This window comes from Ipomoea nil, unplaced genomic scaffold, assembly GCF_001879475.1.
Source record: "Ipomoea nil cultivar Tokyo-kokei standard unplaced genomic scaffold, Asagao_1.1 scaffold3170, whole genome shotgun sequence".
NCBI classification, from domain to species: domain Eukaryota; kingdom Viridiplantae; phylum Streptophyta; class Magnoliopsida; order Solanales; family Convolvulaceae; genus Ipomoea; species Ipomoea nil.
In genome coordinates, this window is record NW_017619598.1 from 3,557,345 (window position 1) to 3,577,282 (window position 19,938).

At 33.1% G+C, this 19,938-nt stretch overlaps 1 protein-coding gene and 1 pseudogene across 1 annotated transcript; both read right to left on the reverse strand.

Annotated features, from left to right (window-relative positions):
• Positions 1-1,854: 1,854 nt before the first annotated feature.
• LOC109167897 lies at positions 1,855-16,626 on the reverse strand (annotated as a pseudogene).
• On the reverse strand, positions 6,272-8,882 carry LOC109167954 (reticulon-like protein B14). Its single transcript, XM_019317036.1, has 5 exons — positions 8,633-8,882; positions 7,825-8,005; positions 7,041-7,170; positions 6,861-6,930; positions 6,272-6,650 (listed from the first exon to the last, which is right to left on the reverse strand). Exons 1-5 carry the CDS (start codon positions 8,763-8,765, stop codon positions 6,478-6,480), a joined length of 687 nt encoding a protein of 228 aa, XP_019172581.1. The 5' UTR covers positions 8,766-8,882; the 3' UTR covers positions 6,272-6,477.
• Positions 16,627-19,938: the final 3,312 nt, after the last annotated feature.

Here is a 19,938-nt window from a genome sequence, read left to right on the forward strand (position 1 = left end):
TTGTAGTTCCTAATTAATTTTCAATTTCAATGAATTTGATTCTCAAATTGTCCTGAAAGCTGTCAAAACAGACTCAACCCAACGAGTTGGACCCATTTAGACGGACTATGTTGGAGAATTTCTAACCCTGCCGGTATAACCCATACCCCACCCCCACCCCAACCCCAACCCCAACCCCAACCCCAACCCCAATTTTTAATTAAGTATTGTATTACTATTTTAAAATATTATTGATTATTGATATAACAAGAATTAAACCATTGACCTTTCACTTAATTCAACACTATTAATGACACTTGTTATACATTTTTATATAAATATAGATTTATTTAGATCATTCACAAGAATTATATATAAAATTTATTTATATTACATTTATTACAAATATTAATTAATACAATTAATTGTATCTTTATATACATATATATTAATATATAATTTATTTATTATATAAAGTTATAAACTATATATTTTATAAACTTTATAACTTAATACTATTATAATTAAAAAAATAAAAATATTACATGTAAAATATATTAGTATTAAATATAAAGTAAATAAATTATAATTATATATTAATACTATTACAATTACTAAATAAAGTACATCTTTTGTTCAAAAAATTTAATGTGTTTTAATAAAAATAGTGTTAATTGTTAAGTTAGAGGTTGAGGTTTCGATTTCTAAGCTACACAAAAACTTGAAAACTTATATATATATATATATAGTGAAAGGTTCTCATGCAGTTGAATGCTTCCCATGCGGATGTGCGGTGGATTAATGTGCGTGAGATTTGTATTCAATGTGCGTGAGTGTTGTGCTTAATATGCCTGAGATTTGTACTTAATGTGCGTGAATGTGTAAAATGCAGCAAAAAACATTGATGTCAGCTTCTTCCCCATCCCCAGTAGCCATTTCCCCCTCCCTGATGATGATGATGCGAAGGCGAGCTATGGTGGTTAAAAACTATGGGAATAATACAACAGAAATCCACACTTAGCTGCTGTGCAAATTTTACTGTGCGTGCGTCATTTATATAAACATTCAACTGTACTGAAGGTAGCTGATAATCCAGAATCCATGGCCAAATTGAAGGAAGAAGTAACAAGAAGCTTGGGCGTTAATGTGCGTGAGTTTCTGTTCTGCTTCCTTCTGAGCTCGTAATTCTGAAATACGCACGCACATTAAGCACAAATCTCACGCACATTAAACACAATACTCAGGCACATTAAGTACAAAACTCACGCATATTAACATGACGCACATTAAGTACAAATCTCACGCATATTAATCCACCGCACATCCGCACGGGAAGCAACAAATGCACCTGATCCTTCCCTATATATATATATATATATATATATATATATATATATATATATATATATATATATATAGCCCCAGTTAAGGTTATATCCTTGATTTATGTCCCTCTTTTTGTATGCAAATAAATATGTACATTCTATTTTAAATGTTGTACATTTCAATGTTATTAGACAAAACTACCCTTACACCGTAAGTTTTTAATTCTAACATTGATAACACATCATTATTACCATACACCTATATCTATCATATCTTTTTCTTATTTTTTAATTATCATTTTATTAAAATCATTATATATTAATTTAATGCTTAATTATATTTTAGTTAAATTTCTATGAATGATATATTATATATGTGTGTGTACAAAATAGTGAAATACATATATTATTTGTGTATATATAATTTAAATTATAATTTTTAATTATTTATATTTATCAATATTTTAATATTGGGCATGAATTTTCGCGCATCGCGTACAAAATGCTAAGTATATGTATATATATATAGGGTAAGGTTCAAGTGAGAACACTACTCCCCATGAGGACTGTGGACATATCTCAACCTTTGATTAAATGGGATCAACGGCTGTTAATGAATATGATGGGTGAGAATTTAAGAGTAAAAGTGTAAAACAGGTGGTGATGTGGCATTGTAATTAAGGAGAGAGGGGCATCTATGTAATTTGGTGTGCATCGTGCAGTCGTGAATAAAAGGAATGGCCAAAATTTTCGCCGCCATTACTTAAGCATTTGAGTCGAACAGGGTAAGAGAATACAAGGCGAAACCTTTTATCTTCGAACATGTTACAACCATACGAAGACATGGCGGGCAAAAGGCGAAGAAGCACGCAAGGCACCGGCGAAAACATCGGTAGCAGAGGTATGTACTAAAGTCTGGATTTTTTGTTATGAGGGAATAGGTCGATGTTGAGATGATATGCCCCTCTGTTAAAGTAGTGTTATGCCTCATGAATATTAACTGGGTATGGGGTTTAATGGTGGTGTCGCCGGAATAGATGACCGGAAATCGTTGATGGCCGGAGTAGGGTTTACGGCAGCACCGAGTTGAGGGAAATATGAAAGTTTAGATGAAATTTGAGTGTGCATATGTGAAGAAGTGTTTGTGCATTGAGCTGGGTTGAAGAGAATGCACATGATACGCAACACTGAATGTATTTTTCTGGATAGATTTATGAGCATCTACCAATTGGCATAACTATTCTTACGTGTGCATTTTCATAAATGTTTGTGTTCTCATTTAGGCTATTATGGTTTTCTTGTGTGCATTTGGTTAATGTTGAATATAATGGGTGGGAGGGGAATCAGTGACCATTCCATGAGCACATTATCACTATTGCATAAAGAATAAGCAAGTGCACACTGACTTGAATACTAACTCTCATGTATGCAATCTCCTAATGCAGCTAAAGAATACAAAACATCACATCCTCCACTAGGCGAGATCCTTGGGTCTACACCAGATGATGACACTTCCACCAGGTGTTTCAACGTACAATTGTATGCAATTTCGTAGGTGCTTAATTTCTGAAAATGGAGGAGATAATGATGTGTGAAGCTCAAAGTTGAGAGATAGGCTGGAAATAGGGGTTAATTTTGAGGGTTTATAACTGTGTTGTTAATAAATGTTAAAACAACGACATAGTAGGGACCATAGGTAAAAGCACTTGAACTGAAAAAAATGGTGAGAATCTCTGCTTTGTGCATGCAGAGATCTGGGTTCAGTGCATTTCTATTGTTTTTAATTGTGCATGAATTGGTGAATTATCTGGCTTGTTTGTTACACTTATATATTATGCAATTGGGCACGAATAAATCGTGCACCAGTTTGATTGTTTCTACTTTAGTTTGATTGCACTTTGTGAGATGAGTAGTCAAAGACTATAGTAGATGTCAGCTTGCTTTCTTGATCATTTTTTCTGTTGCAAATTATATAGATTAATGAAGGCGGCCTTTGTACGAGCCCTTTTTGAATCATAACAATTGTTCTCTATGATTACTAAATGAAAAATTAAAACTACTGGTGTTTCTCATTGCCTTGATGATGAATAATGGTATAACAATTGCATTCTCCACGTAGAAGTTTAATGTGACATTGAGAATATGGTTTCGTCTTTCCAGCTCCAAGAAGCAAGAGGACCAGGGCCATGGCATCTCCAAATGTTTCGGCTCCCAAGCGAGAAACAGACCCCAAGAAAAAGATTGTCATAACTGAATGGGCCTTGTTTCTGTATTTGGCAGTGAAGTTGATAAATTCTATGACTGCCTTCTTGAGGAATAGAGTGACCGGAATCAGTTTAATAGACAGATTTGATGCTTCAAGTTGCTTTGTTCATAGACGAGACTTCTCCACTGAGGGTTACATAGATAGAAAGAATGTAACAAGCATCATGAGCGTAACCTCTTAAGATTTTGAGACAATGAACTATATTAAATTATTGGTTTAAAAATTTATGTTTTGTATTTCATGTTTTATTTTTTATTTTGTTCATTTTTTGCATGGTGGATTGAATTAAATTATTAATTTGGACGCTCATGACATACAACCTCTTTTCGTGGTTATGAGTAGGACTAATTTTTTGAATTATTATTTGAAAATTAGTCCGTGAAAATTTATTAAACACATTAATAATATATATATGTGCAGCTAGTTGTTGTGTTGGTTAGTCCTGATTACTAGTACTTAGCATATACTATCATTCGTGCATGAGAAATACGGAATTTCACTTAAGCACATGGATTTTTTCTTCACAGATTATGATTTGTGCATGTGTATGTAATTTCTGGGTGTGTTTGTGATATTTTTAAAGGTGCATTCTGGTGGCCACAATGCTCAACAAGCTATGGTGCATTTGTGATTGAACTATTAGTGCATGTGCTAATCAATCGTGACCATCGTTTAACTGTATGTGCATTTGAGTGCATGGCCAACATATGTACATGTATTCTAATTCACTATGTAAAACAAATCACAAAACCCAGTAAAACAAATCACAAAACACAGTAAAAATAAGGTGAGCAGAGTAATGCAGAAACTGGATGTATAGAATATTGATACCAAAAATTAAATTTAAACGCCATGTGCAAAACATTTAAATTGTATGGCGTAGTGATACATACCTATTACAATTTTATAAAACTAACAATTTATTCCACAAGCATATTTGGGTAGTTACGACTATCATGATGGCCAAGACTTCTCAACCTGACACCATCTTCACACATCGGCAACCAATACTTTGTCCCCCCGTGAGAAACGTCCATAACACAACCTTGGATATTCTCAGAATGTCCTACACGCTAAAAAAAAAACCGTAGAGAGATAAAATAAAAATGGCTGAACAGTAATGCACAAATATAATGATCATCAATGCACAAGTAAATCCTTGATAAAAAAAAAAAAAAAAAAAAAAAAAAAAAAAAAAAAAAAAAAAAAAGAGGCAGAAATCCTTGATAAAACAAAAAAAAAAAACAACAGTCAAATCAATAAATAAATAAATAAAAGAGGTAAAGAATATAAATGGTTCCACGTTGAATCACCAAGTAAATCAAACCTATCCTTAATTAGTTAATTACCATATTTAAGTCAGTTAAAAACATACAGATCAGTTAAAAAAAAAAAAGAATTAAACGAAAAAAGAAAAAAAAATGCAAAGACAATAAAGCCCCTAAACTAAAGACACGGCAATAATGAAAAAAATTCTCCCAAAAATAAACCAAAAAACAAGAGCCATAGATCAAACTAAAATCAAAGGTGAGAATCCAACCACAAACCTCATGTAGAAACATGACCTCATTTGATCCTCTACCTATATATATATATATATATACATTTAAAATTTTTCAAAATAATAATAATAAACAGGATGACGGGCTGCCCGTCCAACCACGGGTTGGGTCTACATTAACAGTTGGGAAAGTAATTGAGAGATAAAAATGTTGAATACTGAACGAATAAAGTAATAAATAACATAATTACAAATATCATCATTTCTTGAAACCTCATATATAATACTTTGAAGCAATATTTGGAGTGTTTTTTTTTTTTTTTTTTGGTTGTTTTATATACCAGAGACATGATAGAATGTGTCACATAAATAAATTGTAAGATAAAATGTTAATTTATTGCTTTATTTACATCATGGCTCTTTATATAGAGCTACAATATAATAGAAAACCTAAAATTGTTGTCATGTTTGAATATTATCATTAGCGTTAATTGTAGTGGAGGTCCTTATCTTCGGTGGCAATTTTAAATTTAATTTCAAACTATCGTTTTTACCATTTAATTTTTGGGTAGCATTGTTAAGACAAATTTTACCGTGAACCATAGTCCATGTAGCAACATGAACCATGGAGTAAGTATCATTCTAATTACACTTCAGTTTCAGTTTCATTTGACAATATTGTTTTGCTTTCTAGTTTCATTTTCACACACACTAATTTTATTATAACAATAGCAAAGTATCATTTTAATTCTACTACAGTTTAATTCTCCATCTCCAACCAAACGTCCTGTGAATTCTAGTTTCAATTTTCACACACTAGTATCAATTGGCAATATATATTATTTAATGATTTTTATTTTTTAGTTTCATTTTCTGGAGAAACTAGCTAGTTTCATTATATCAACACTAAAGTATCATTTTAATTCTATTACAATTTCATTTGATGATCATGATCCATACAGCGCGCTTATGGACTATGGTCGACTATATAACAACTGCATTATTAATTAGTGATTCAGTCAAGCACCTTGTTCAAATGACATCTCTGTGGCTCCTTTTGAGAGAAGGTCACAAGATCATACTCTGGTGGTGGGTATTGACTCTTTGGCTGCATTAGTTAGAGAAAGTATATAACAGATACTACTTTGTAATAGAGTCAATAGTAATTCACAATATAATAATTGAGATTATAGTCCCTTGCAGGCAAGTAGTCGTTAGAATTAACAATAAGAGCAGCATCGATCTATTCCAACCCTTTTGTTTTCACATTATATATATTCACAAATAAAATTACATTATTTCCAAATTACAACATCGATCATCATATCGTACTGCACACAATCTTAGTATATATATATATATAGGAAGTAGTGATTAATTAGTGTGATGATATGTATTGGATGAGATTAGTATCTCTTCCTTTCCTTGATAGCAGGCCTCCTTGGAATCTTGTCAAGAACTTGTGTATCAAATCTGTCATACAATTTCTTCATGTCTTGATTCCCCTTACTTGCCAGATAATCCACCTCATTCTGATACCTTTCATACATTGCCGGCAACGTCGCCAAACACACAAAACCTATAATTTTCTTCCCATTAATCTTTCACATTTAATAAGTAATTAAATTATCAAATAAGAGGTCATGGGTTTGATCCCCAGTGGAGGCGGTATTAACTCTTTGTATTTCAGTAGATTGAGAAAGTAGTTATGAACAGATATTACATTGTAACAGAGTTAGTAGTACTAAAAAATTATCTTTTTATATTAGTCTGATTATCGAGAACTTACCAATATATAAAAGATTCAAGGAGCTGAAATAATTTCCAATTACTGAGAGTATCCACAGCACAGTGATCGCCTGTATGTCCCGAGACATGAAATACAATCAACTCGTACTATCTTAGCAAATACAATACTATGAAACAATAATCGAGAATTAAAATGAACAAATGTATATATAATACGTACCAGGAAAAAGGTTTTTATATTTTGTCCAGAAGAAATTTCGTAGAATTTCCATAAGAAATAATTCAGTCTCCCTAATAGCCATCTGATAGTTGATTCTGGTACGGTAAATGCTCGATAATTAGGTGGATTCCTGAAGATTAAATACGACATATAGAACACAATTCAAGTTGTCAGATTCAAAAAGAAAATCATAAAAAGAATATATTTTGCTTGAAATATAATGCAAATCAAATTGTCATTTTAACAATATTTTCAAGATTTCATGAAGCTTAGTGCTATCAATGTCAATAGTAACGGGTTGTTGAGCATATATAATATATAAACATAAATGTGCAATTCGTCCTTGGGTATAGCTTGGTGGATGAAAGACTGAGTTTGGGATAATATTCACCCAATACTATTCAACGAGTACCTGTGGTCAGTGCATCTAAAAACTCATATCACTGCACTACCAAGACACATATCTCGCTATTTATCTCTTCTCACAAGTTTTTAGGGTAGGGGACGTGAGGGCCTCTTAGATTAGGGTTCAAACTTATAAATGTACAATTCAACTACTAACTTAGATTTTTAGTTGAGATAGAGCAACTCTAATTTGGTATCAGATCAGGGACAACCCCATGCTAAAGGTCATGACCTGGGTTCAAATCTCCGCATGGAATCTATTGGTGCATGTGTTGCTTAGAGCCTCAACCTCGAAAAAGTAATGTGCTACTATTGGGTTTCTATAGTTTATGGAGGATAATATGATATATAGACATATATTGTTGAGGCTAATAAGTACCAATCAACAAAAGCAGAGCCGGTAGACCAGAGGAAAAGGATCGCCATTGCTAAGATTGAAATGTGGCACAAAAGGCTAACAAAAGTGTACTCCATCACTTCAAAAAGGAACCATATGAATGTGAACCCAACCAGAATTGCCGCAGATAAGTTCTTGTTCCTCCACAACAATATATCAGCAACTGCATCGGAAAACAAACAACAAATTAAAGATTCAAACATTTGTATAAGTTATTGTATGTTAGGATCAAACGCTTACGGGTACTGTTATGTTAGCTTATCAGTCAATTTTGACTTATTTAACCATTATTAATTATTTGACTTGGTTAAACATTCAATATAAATATTTGATTAATTAGCTTTTTGTAACAATTTATTGCTCCAAAATGCTAAAATTCAAAAAGCGGCTCAAAACAGATATTTGATAAGCTTTTTGAGAAAATTATTTTGTATGTAATCACATATATTAGCTCTCCTTAACAACTAATTTATCACAACACTTTATACAATCAACTAATGGTATCAACTACTCAAACTCACTAACTCAATCAGCTAATAGTTAACAGAGAACAGTTATTTATCAAACACCTCAATATATGTAGCAAATACACAACTTTATTTCATTATAGATCGTCATTATATTTTTTAGTGTCAAAGTGCTGGACTTGACTTTTCACTAACCTCCGCCCAACAATCCTCTAGCCACCAATCGATGGACTTTGCACCGGCCTCCGCCCAACAATTATAAATTAAAATGATATATACATAGGCAAAAAAAAAAAAAAAAAAAGAATAATGTTAAATCATACCATGTCCACCCCCAAGTCTTGCATGCATATGCATGGGTCTGCTACCGCCGTAGTGGGGCCTTCTAGAAGCCGCCGGTGTCGGCCGCCGGTGGTGGTGGTCCTCGGAATCAGACGACGAAGAATAGATCGGCATGGATGGCTATGAAGAACACAAATAAAGTCAGGTCAGATACGATGTCGTATTACTATACGTTGTTATTTGGTATTACTGTGTTAATTTGGCGATGGATGATGGAGAAGTGGAGTTGAAACAGTGGATTTATAGGATGATGTGTGTAAATTCTATGCTTCAGAGCTAAGAATTAAAACTTGTAACAATGAAGAAAAGAATGGCTTTGGCATGGTCCCCAAGGTTTGCCTCAACTCACATGTCCCTATATCTCTATTTTATATTTATTGATTATTATATATTATTAATAATTACAATGTTGTTAACCTCTAAATTAAAGTTTAGCATCTTCATGATTTTCAAGTAAATTTCCATTGAATATAACAACAAAACTATATTAATTAACTTGTAAAATAAAATAATATTACTAAGGATTGCATATTCTTTCTTCTTCTTTATGCAGTTAGCTTATAAAGTTTGTCAATGTAGATTTGGGTGCTATTTAATTAAAAAAAAATTTACAAAATCAACACTTAGGTAGGCGGTTGAGCCTATATATTATCATTATAGTGCTTCTGAAAATATGAATATTCCAATCTTAAGTCTGTATATCTCCTAGTTGTGGACTCCAATAGGAATGGCCACATACAAGAAATCAACCCCTAAAACTAGTTTTAATATCCATTTTTGCTTACCATAAACTTAATGTCCTAATTAACTCACATCACTCAATACAGTTATACTATTGTAAATTGTAGTGCCGCTTGTTGGTCTTACAGATGGAAATTTACCCCGTCTTCAACAGAGAATGTGTAATCCCCTGTCGGGGAAGAGAACGGGGATACCCCTCCTCGCTCCTGTCGTGTCGTCTCCGAATAATAATAATAATAATAATAATAATTATTATTATTTTATATATATATATATATATATATATATATATATATATATATATATATATATATACACACACACACACACTTAGGTATTTTTAATTTTTTAAATTTAAATTGTACTAATTTAACAGTTTGACTAGGAGTTGACTGGGACGGAGAATCCCCGTCCTTGCCTAATTTCCGGCAGGAGACGGGTTTCAATTCTCCGTCAGGGATAGGGACGGAGATGGGAACAGGATCGGGCTTGCTGGGACAGGGACGGGGAGTATACTCCCTACCCCGCCCCTCCCATTACCATCCCTAGTTGGTCCCAATACACTTATAATGAGATGAAATTTTGAAAGGTGAATAGGATTTATAATTTTTTTTGTTGAATTTTAATTGTTGTTAGGTAAATTATAATATAATTAAGGTCTAAAGTTGATATATTCTTTAGACAAATACTCCGTAATAAATAAGAGTCGAATAGGTCATCGAATTGCACACCAAATTGGAATTGAATCATCGAACTTGAAAAGTTGTAATTGAGTTCCTGAACAATGCAAATTCATACAATTGAACCTACAATGACTTGTTTACCTGGTTAATGGTTATAACTGATGTAGCAGTTACCCATTTAAAAAATATATATATTTTTAAATTTACTTTAATTATTTTAAATAACATAAACTTTACAAAAAAAAAAAAAAAAAAAAAAAATCCACCCCTCCTTGACTTCGTCTCCAACCGAGAGACGACGACCATTTCTTCGTCTCCAGCCTAGCAGTTCAGCGAAGGCGGGGGGAGGGGGTGAGTTTTTTTTTTTTTTTTGTTTATTTTATTTAATATTATTAAAATAAATTTTAAAAAATAATTTTTTTTAATTCGGTAACCGCCACGTCAATTATTACGATGTAAAGTCATTTTAAGTTTAATTACACAAATTTACGTTATTCATGGACCTAATTACAAATTTTTTGAGTTCATTGGTGCAATTACAATTTGATGTGTAGTTTAATGTCCTATTTGACGCAATTACTCCCACCCCGCCCCGCCGAGTCCCCGAATACTTTTATATATATATATATATATATATATATATATATATATATATATATATATATATATATATATAAGTACTGGCAGTATGTACATATGTAATGTAGTGATAGTATATCTGTATATGTAAACTATATACAGGCAGGTGAGGCAGTATACATATATATATGTATAAATATATTAGTACTGGCAGTAAGAATATATGTAATGCACTATATAGTGGCAGTATATGTAAACTATCAATGCAGGCAGTGTACTATATATATATATATATATATATATATATATATATATATATATATATATATATATATATGAGCTAATACCATCCGCGGTCCTCTGAGTATAGGGGTTTTGCCACATTTAGTCCTAAACTTTCAAATTAACTATATGTGGTCCTTCGACTTTCAAATTTAACCATTCGTGGTCCAAGTTAACCACCCATGATCCTTCAACTATTAAATTTTAACCAACCATGGTCCTTTCAAGAGGATCACAACTGGTTATGTTTTGAAATTTGAAGGACCATGGGTGGTTAACTTGGACCACAAATGGTTAAATTTGAAAGTCGAAGGACCACAGATGGTCAATTTGAAAGTTTAGGACTAAACGTGGCAAAACCACTATACTCGAAAGACCTCAAACGGTATTAACTCATATATATATATATATATATATATATATATATATATATATATATATATATATATATATATATATATATATATATATACTAGTTTTTTACGCGCATTGCGCGATTGGGATAATGCCCAATGTTTTTTTTTTTTTTAAATAAGTACTTTAAAGTATATTAAGGCAAGATTATATTGAAATTGTTCATGCATAGATAATTGAAGGTTGAATTTGCGTATTTAAATAGGTAATTCTTCTCCCAAAGGTTGAGTCCCCAACCCCAAGGGCCCCCCACACTCTGACCCAACAGAGCATTGTGGGAAGTTGTAAATCAAGGTGACTCAATGGTTCAGCAGACAGGACCAAATGCCGGTGCGAACAAGGAATCTGCCCACTTTGGACATAATTCCCGCACTGTCGCCGCTGAGGTTCAAACCTTGGTCTCTTCCCCCAAATACTGCCCACTAAACCATTGAGCTAAGCCCGTGCGGGTTAAATAGGTAATTCTAAGTTTACAAATGCAAGATAATATAGTCAAGAATGATTATAATTGTCAATAAAATAATTGTATAGGTATGGTTGAAACCAAATACGGGACATAAGGGAGAACAAATAAAAATTAGGGCATAAAATATTAAATATATACTAATATTGTTTGAGGAGATTTCGACATTAGGATTTGTGGTTAAGTTCTATTAAGACTTTAATATTAGAATTAGATTAATGGTGTAATTATAATTTTATATTAGACGTTAATATTAGAATTAGACTAACGGTGAATTAACGGTATTTAACAGAAAAGTTAAATGGATAATCATATAATTAAGGATAAATTAGTAAAACTTTAAAAAAAATTAAAACCTGAACAATTTGAATCATTCATTTGATTTAATAATTTGGCGGTCATTTTTTCTACCCAATGTTAATAATTAAATAAATTCGTTGGTCAAATCCGCTAATATAATCCGCTAACTGCTGATTGTCAAACAAGGACATTGCAAGGTAGTTCTCACTTCAATTTGTTGTGTGATTTGAATACTCTCTTTGTCACAAAATCTCTCAAGTAGTTAATATGGTTGGCTTTATTAATTATATATTTTTTTAAAAAAAATTTTCATGGTATTAATAAAATACTTGGTAAATAAATATATAGCATTATTTTGTATTATAACTTTGATATTTAATTAGAAAAATAGTGCACAAAAAAGATAATAGACAATGTAGTGAATATAATCCATTGATGAATTTGAATGTAAAAATTTTTACATTTGAGAAAAATAAAGACAATATAACTAATGAAAATATTTCTCTTAATTAATTTATTGATAATGAATAATTTTTTTTTACTGAATTAAGACATTGTAAGGACAATGTAGCGAATATAATCAATTAATAAATTTGAATATAAAGAATTTTTATATTGTAGAAAAATAAAGACAATATAACTAATACAATTATTTCTCTTATTTAATTTATTGATAATGAATAATTTTTTTTAATAAAGGCATTGTGGACACATAATTCTAAATTAAAGAAATGCATATCTATAATTTTTTGTTGTAGCTACTAAATTATTATTTATATATAATTTAATAAGAGTAAAATAGAGTTCTAATTATGCCAACTTTGATTGGGATGAGGTTCGAACCTAAGTCTTTTTTTTTTTATTGAAATTAATGAGTAAGTTAACGGTGAACTAACGGCAATTCTTAAAATTTTAACGGAATTAGTAACGGTGTGTGGGTATTTTAGGAAATTTTAGTGTAAAATTTAAATTTTATCAATCTTTTAATCAATCTGAGCCATTCATTTGATTAAAATCTGTGACCGCCATTTTTTCTACCCATTATAGGCCTAACTCTCTTGGGCTCTTATTAGTATAGTAGATATATATATATATATATATATATATATATATATATATATATATATATATATATATATATTGTAAAATTAGTATTTTATTTTAAAACTAGAACTTAGATTTTAAATTTTTATTATTAAAAATTATAATTAGTTAACATTTTGACTAGGAGTTGACGGGGAATGGGGAATTCCCGTCCCCGCCTAATTCCCCAAGGGGACGGGGATGGGGAATATTTTCAATTCCCCGCCGGGGAAGGGGATGGGGATGGGGTCGCGGGGACGGGGACGGGGAGTATACTCCCCGCCCACGCCCCGTTGCCATCCCTACTTTTGGTATTTTATCCTCTAAATATTTTTTTCTTGTCTTACCAGAAATGCTTATCTTTTGGTCAATGTATTGACTTTTGGTAAAATGTTCTACTCTCCTATGATTGAGCACTCTTTTGAAGACTTCTCTTATGGTCTATTATGAAAATTTGTTAAGACATCTTCTATTTGTTTGTATTTTGGAAGGCTCATTTTTTAATTCATTTGGTTAAACATGCATCCTAAATTGTGTCTAAGTATTTTAACATGATTTGATTTTTTGCCTTGACAATTTTTAAAAATAAAAATCTAAAAATTGTAAATTGTGTTTGCCCCATTTAACTTAAACAAACTTTATTTATAACAAATTAACAAACAAGGCCTTAGTTCACCAAACTTGTTCTAAATAAGTTTGTTTATTGGCTCATTTAAAATTTAAAATTTAAAATTTAAAGGAATAAAGAAAAATAAGCCCTTTTAACTATTGCCAAAATTTCAATTAAGCTATCAAAATTTTTTTAAAACCTCAAATTACATACTAGAATGTTACATGTTATGATGATTAAGTGAGAAATTACAGATTTTTTTTAAAGTTTTTTTTTTTAATAAAATTTTTTGTTCCACATGAAAAATACTGTCAAAGCAAGCCGGCAGAAAAGGACAGGGTAGTGAAGTTAGTCATACAATTATTATTGCGTAGATCATGGTTCACACAGCCATGTGGACCACAATAAAAAATGACGTTGTTTTGATGTTTAAAAAAAAAATCTTTGCTCCGCTTGCGTGTTAGAATAATGAATATTATGGGTAAGATAATGTATTTTATGAGTTAGATTAATGTATTTTATGTGTTAAAATAATATACTTTATATATGTTAGAATAATGAAATTTCTATGATAAAATAATGTATTTTATGAGTTAGAATAATGTACATTTTGTGTTAAAATAATATATTTTATGAGTTAAAATAATGTATTTTATGTGTTTTTGGACCGTGATCCACACAGCTGTGTGGATCACGATCCACGCAATAATAATTGTATGACTAACTTCACCCTGTCCTTTTCTGCCGGCTTGCTTTGATAGTATTTTTCATAAGGAACAAAAACTTTTATTATAAAAAAAATGAGAGGTCTCAGGTTCGAACCAAAGTGTGGGGGCATTGACTCTTTGTGCTTCAGTATGTTGAGAAAGTATATATGAACAGATACTATATTATAATATAGGGTGAATAACATTTAAAAAAAAAAAAAAACTGAAAAAGAAAATCTGCAATTGCTCACTTAATCATCATAACATGTAAGAGTTTTTTCCACTTTTGGTCCCTCGACTTCACTTGTGGTGACAAATGGGATTCACGACTTTTATTTCGGACATAATAGGTGCTCAACTTCAATTTTTTTTCCACATTTGGTCCCATCCGACCAAGAACCCGGCCAACCCACCGGAATTAGACTCAACCCTTGTTATGTTAAGGGTATTCTAGTCATTTCTAACCCACTGTGTGTCCTCGAATTCCATTTCTCCATTGACGACCTTTATCTCCACCAGCCATAGCTCCGGCGCCACTTGAAGAATTTCCACCATTAACGTTACTCTTGCTTTTACCAGTCTGATTCCCCCTCCCTTTCCCCTCTCCACCCTATACCCTGCTTCACTCCCGATCTTCTTTACCTTCTCCTCAACCTCTCCTACCTCGGAATTTGTGGTGAATCGAATTTCTTTCTTGTTCAATCCCGCCTGGAATAGCCCTGATAGATCCAACCCGGGAGACATTGAAATGATATCGAATGCGTTCATTTTGGTTAAGTGTTTGCAATCTTTGTCGAACTCTTGGTTCCCGAATTGATGTTCGTCTGTCAAACACGGGAGCTTCATCAGTTCCTCGATGGACATTCTGGTTACCGGATTGGGATCGAGCAGCCGGAAAATTATGCTCCGGGTGGGCTTTGTGATCCAATCCGGGAACTGAAACGCGCGGCTTCGTATTGCACGGTACATGTTTGATATATTGCTGTCGTTGAATGGGAGGTACCCTGCGAGGAAGGCAAAGAGGATGACGTCGCAAGACCACGCGTCGGCCTTGGCGCCGTCGTAGCCTTTTCTGATCATCACCGCACGCGGTGTGGAGGAGGCCGTTCCGGATCTGCTCCGGCAGCGCGGAGAGGCCGAAATCGGAGATCTTGAGCTTGCCGTCCTTGTCGAGGAGGAGGTTCTGGGGCTTGATGTCGCAGTGGGTTAGAAATGACTAGAATACCCTTAACATAACAAGGGTTGAGTCTAATTCCGGTGGGTTGGCCGGGTTCTTGGTCGGATGGGACCAAATGTGGAAAAAAAATTGAAGTTGAGCACCTATTATGTCCAGAATAAAAGTCGTGAATCCCATTTGTCACCACAAGTGAAGTCGAGGGACCAAAAATGAAAAAAACTCTAATATGTAACATTCATTACTCAGAATCAAAAGCAAAGGAGAAAGAAAAGTATGAATATAAATTCCGTGGCACTTCACACGGAGGGTATTAGGCCTTTGATCGCGCCACCGCCACAACTTTTCCCTTTTCCGAATGTTCCAAGACTTCCTCCTACAATTGCTTGCTTACTCAGGCAGTGACTTTTTTTTTTTTTTTTTTTTTTTTCTCTCCCGAGTAAATCAAATTACTTTTTCATCAAAGAGCAACAACAATAGTGATTTTTACTTAATTCTTGAAAAAAAAAAAAATTATCTAATGGGAAGGTGAAGTTTTTGGTTAGATTTTTCTCCTCCAAATATAATTTTTAAGTGGGGTCCACTTTAAGGGGAAAAGAGAAATTTGCGCAGATTGTTGCGCGTGCGCAGCAATCTGCACGCCCAGAAGGCACGTGCAATGCATGCGTCTTTGAGCGCATAATGCCTTTAGTTTCTTTTTTCCTGTCAGATCAGAATCTATTGTTTACTTTTTTTTTTTCTCTCTCTCTCTTTTCCTCTTCTCACTTGCTTCTCTCTTCTACATGGCCTTCAAAAAATTCACAAAAATTTATAACTGTTAAGGTTGTTCTTAGCTTGTTCGATAATCTCTATTACGGAGTATTATTTTTTAAATTTTGAAAATATTGAGAAAATAAAATATTTATACTTTTGCAGTTTGCCTATAACAATGTAAGCCATTTTCACAAATTTAATATCTAATAATCTTTATGCAATAACTAACTAATCCTTATTAATTAAAATGCAAATTAAATTTACTTTACGCACCAAATGTGATAACACAAATTATAGAAAACGGTTCCCCCCACCCCATTTTTCACCCCTAACATCCATCTTTTGTATTACTAAGTTAAAAGAACTAACTAAATTTAAAAAGTTAAATAGTCATAACATTTTTATTAGTAGAAAACATTCTAACATCAAATGGTAAAAAATGAATGAGAGTCTAGCATGATTCATTAAAATTTATGCACCAAATGTGACAAATATAATATTTATCGACCAAATATATATGGAGATTGCCTAATAGCCATAAAACTAAAAGTAAAAATAATGATAATATAATTACTCTTCTCCCAAAAGGTTGAATTCCCAACCGCAATGACTTAGCAGACAAGGTCAAATGTCGATGCACACAAGGAGGAATCTGTCCACATTAAGCATAATCTTACATTGTCTTGTCGAGATTTGAACCTTGGTCTATTCTTCTAAATATTACCTATTGAACTATTGAGCTAAGACCGTGCGGGTGATAATATAATTACTTTGATCTCTCTTTTACTCATATTATATATTTTATTCCCTACTACCACTTTGTGCACAAATTAGTCTACAAAAGGATTTTTTTTTAAAAAAAAAATAATAAAATTAGAATACATGACATGGCGAAAGCAACGTAAGAGCATCCACATTGGTTGGGAAGAATGGGGAGATAATGTAAGAGTGATTAGGAAAGAGAGTGTGGGAGAGGAGAGAAAAAAAAAAAGAAAAAACAAAACAAAAAAAAAATTAAAAAAAAAAAAAGAAAGTAGTCAGACGCGTCAGGCGCGCCTGACGCGCCTCCGGGCGCGTGCAGTGCACGCGCCCGGCTTTTGCCCAAGGCTGTGCGCGAACGCGCACAGCCTTGCTCCTTCTTCTTTCTCTTTTTTTTTTTTTTTTTTTTTTTTTTCTGACAATCTCCCTACATTTGCAGGGAGATTATTTTTCAATTATCTCATGTCCACACTAGCTATTATCTCATGAAGGGAAGATTTAATTCTGAATTCTCCCCACAATATCCACAAGTGTGGATGCTCTAAGAGAGATAAAATTGTATTGACAAATTAAAGTTAAAGAGAAAAGAATTTAATGGAAGCAAATATATATCCTGGTGGGTGCACAGGGATTGCATGACCTCATATTTGTATAGTCATTATTGAAAAGGCACCTCTTCAAATTTTAAAGTTTGAACCGATTGAATTGTGCTACTGCCTCTTCAGAAATGACATATATATCTGTCCGCACGAGTGTAGCTCACTGCTTCAAATTGCATGACCGCCATTTGATTCTATCTGTTGAGTCATTAAGTTACTGTAATTTATATCTTTCCAAATACTCTGTCGGGTTGGGGACTCTTGGGGTTAAAAATTCAATCTTTTGAGAGAAGAAATGATATATATCTTCACCTTTTTAATTATTTTTTTATTTTTTAAATTGTTTGTGTTTTAACATCATTAGAGTAATACTTCAACACTCAACTTGCATTATATTGGTCCACTGATTCATTTTGATTTTAAGATTATATTACGTATTATAATTACAATATTGACTAATTAATGGATATTTTATATAGAATTAATAAATAATTAAACACACCAGTACTTAGATATATTGTAGATGTATGTATAACCTTACAACAAATGACACAATGAAGTATAAATAATCTTACAAATGAGGGGTTGTTATATAACTTTACTCCTGGCTGGTAATTAAAATTCAAAGTTTAAACACATTACTAAAAATTTGGTCTCAATACTCACGATTTATGTGCAAATCTCAAGGTTAAAATTACAAATAATCATCAATGAAACAATTGACGTCTAATAATATGACGCCTGACGTGTAATTATCAATAAAATAATTGATATGTTATAAACGATCAATGTTTACAGGTTAGGGTTCAAACGAGACTACAGTTCTTCTATAAAAAGTGATGACTAATCTCAACTGTACCTGTACATCAGGGTTTATCAATATAATGATGGAAGATTTTAGTAAAAAAGTATACATAATCAAATTTATAATTGTTGTAAATTTTTAAGTTTGCAATATCTATAAAATTAACATCATCTATTTTCACGGGGTGAGGGTGGCGCGGGGGGCACCGGCCATTACCCACCTGTTTTTTGATGACGACAGCCTTTTATTTTTCAGGGCCAAAGAAAGGGAGGCACTAAAAATTAAGGAATGTTTAGATATTTACAGCATGGCTTCGGGACAACTAATAAATTATGAGAAGTCTACTGCGGTGTATAGCCACAACACGAGTACTCCGGTCAGGAACTTGGTGTCTGAGATAATTGGTGTTCCCGAAGCTCTGGATTTGGGACGGTACCTGGGCATTCCTTCGGCACTGGGACGAATTAAAACGGCGATTTTTAAATACATTGAAGAGAACGTCCCTACCAGAATGGGGGCTTGGCATAATAAATTACTATCTCGCGCAGGTAAAGAAGTTTTACTCAAAAGTATTGCGCAATCACTACCCATTTTTACCATGTCGGTCTATTTATTACCGTTGAGAGTTTGTGATACACTGGAAAAATTGTTCAACCGATTCTGGTGGGGTGGTGGGAATACAGGTAATCGCGGGATACACTGGCTAAGTTGGGAGAAGATGTGTACGCCGAAAATGAAAGGTGGACTTGGATTCAAAAAATTGCACCAATTCAATATTGCATTGTTAGCCAAACAGGGATGGAGGTTATTGATCCAACCCGAGTCCTTGGTGAGCAGAACCATGAAAGAAAAATATTTTCCTACGACTGACTTTATGGAGGCACTGCTGGGTGGGAATCCCAGTTTCATTTGGCGTAGCATACTTGCTGGAAGAAATGTGTTACAATTGGGTATTGCCTGGCGAGTGGGGGACGGTAGAGATACAAAGATATGGGGCTGGAATTGGCTAGCCGGTTCATCCAATTTGCAGCTAGCTACTCCATGCATTGATTATCTTCGCGAGGCAAGAGTGCAGAATTTGATGGCCGAGGACGGTAATTGGGATAAAGACATTATCTGTGATATTTTTCTCCCTGAAGATGTCCATAAAATCCTTGCCACTCCCGTAAATAGCCAGATTCATGATTATTGGCGTTGGGTAGGTGACATCTCCGGTTGCTACACCGTAAGACATGGGTACAGATTACTAATGGAAAACCAAATACCGAATGGCCGCAGCGATGGTTTCTAGGCGTGGAAGGCGTTATGCGCGTTATCCATTCCCCCCAAAGTTAA

Bases quoted from the DNA above. Each gene is read 5' to 3' on its own strand.
- LOC109167954 (XM_019317036.1), bottom strand. From the start codon at position 8,765: ATGCCGATCTATTCTTCGTCGTCTGATTCCGAGGACCACCACCACCGG. The intron at 7,171-7,824 runs GTACTTATTAGC...TTTAATCTTCAG, and splicing joins GGCTCTGCTTTTGTTGATTG to GAATCCACCTAATTATCGAG. The intron at 6,651-6,860 runs GTAAGTTCTCGA...AGAAAATTATAG, and splicing joins CTTGAATCTTTTATATATTG to GTTTTGTGTGTTTGGCGACG.